Here is a 1,244-nt window from a genome sequence, read left to right as displayed (position 1 = left end):
CACTGCCAGGGCAGCAGTACCATGGTTGTGCCCATCCTCAGGCCGTGCCCACCTTCAGCAGCTGCCTCTCCACCTCATCGATCACCAGGTCCGGGGGCTGCCGCCGGTCCCGGCACTCCAGGTTATCGATGACAACCGCGTAGGGCACCTCGGTGGCATCGAGCGCCCGCTCCAGCCGCAGCTTCTGCGCCGCCAGCAGGTTGGTCTCGTTGTCCAGATCCATGATCTCCTTCTGCAGCTCCACCCTCCAGAACTGGATGTCCTGCAGCCGCTGGCCCAGCGTGGTTCTGGAGTATTCCTGGGCTCGCTGCGCGCTGGCGGCCGCCTGCTTCATCAGGTGCGCGGCCTCGGCGCGGCCCCGCTCCGCCTCCTCGCCCGCCGACACCGCCTTGGAGCAAACGCCGGCGTTGCGGCGCTGCCACTCGGGCACCTGGTACTTGGCGGTGCGGAAGCCGGCCATGGCCATGCCGCAGCAGGAGCGCGGCCGCTCGCTGTGGGCCACATGGCAGATCTTGGTGGGCAGCGGGCAGGAGGGAAGCACCGCGGGCTGCGGTTCCTCGGGCAGCGCCATGGCGGAGCCTCCCCTCAGCTCCGCAACCGCCGGCTGGGCGGGCCCGCGGGGTGATGGACGGCCGCGGAAGCCAATCAGAGAGAGAGGGTGAGCGCTGAGAGCGGCGCTGATTGGTTGGTGGGGAGTGTGGGCCCGCCCCCTCACTGCACGAGGATCGTTGCCATGGTGACGGGGACGCGGTTCCGTTCAACCGGGAATGGTGAGAGCGAATGGGGGGAAAGAAATGGGAAAAGGGGAAAAAAGGGGGAAAAAGGGGAGAAAATGGATCACCGGGAAAAGGGAACACCGGGAAAAGGGAACACCGGGATAAGGTATTCATCCCAGAGCTCCTTTCCTCATCCCGGTGTTCCCGTGTCCTCATCCCAGTGTTTCCCTGTCCGTCATCCCGGTGTTCCCGTGTCCCTTCCCTGTGTTCCCGTCCTCATCCCGGTGTTCCCATCCTCATCCCGGTGTTCCCGTCCTCATCCCAGTGTTCCCACCCTCATCCCGGTGTTCCCGTCCTCATCCCGGTGTTCCCATCCTCATCCCGGTGTTCCCGTCCTCATCCCGGTGTTCCCATCCTCATCCCGGTGTTCCCGTCCTCATCCCGGTGTTCCCATCCTCATTCCGGTGTTCCCGTGTCCCTTCCCGGTGTTTCCCTGCCCCTCATCCCGATTTCCCTGTTCTCATCCAG

General features: G+C 65.2%; 1 protein-coding gene across 1 annotated transcript in view; it reads right to left on the bottom strand.

Moving 5' to 3' along the window:
- Positions 1–608, bottom strand: part of TEKT4 (tektin 4) — an 8,687-nt gene extending 8,079 nt beyond the window's left edge. Inside the window, exon 1 of the mRNA XM_015642424.2 lies at positions 53–608. Coding sequence (XP_015497910.1) covers positions 53–571 — 519 coding nt within the window. The 5' untranslated portion in view covers positions 572–608. The remainder of the gene's footprint in view (positions 1–52) is intronic.
- Positions 609–1,244: the final 636 nt, after the last annotated feature.

This window comes from Parus major, chromosome 14 (assembly GCF_001522545.3).
Source record: "Parus major isolate Abel chromosome 14, Parus_major1.1, whole genome shotgun sequence".
Taxonomy (NCBI): domain Eukaryota; kingdom Metazoa; phylum Chordata; class Aves; order Passeriformes; family Paridae; genus Parus; species Parus major.
This window is presented reverse-complemented; position numbering and strand designations above follow the sequence as displayed.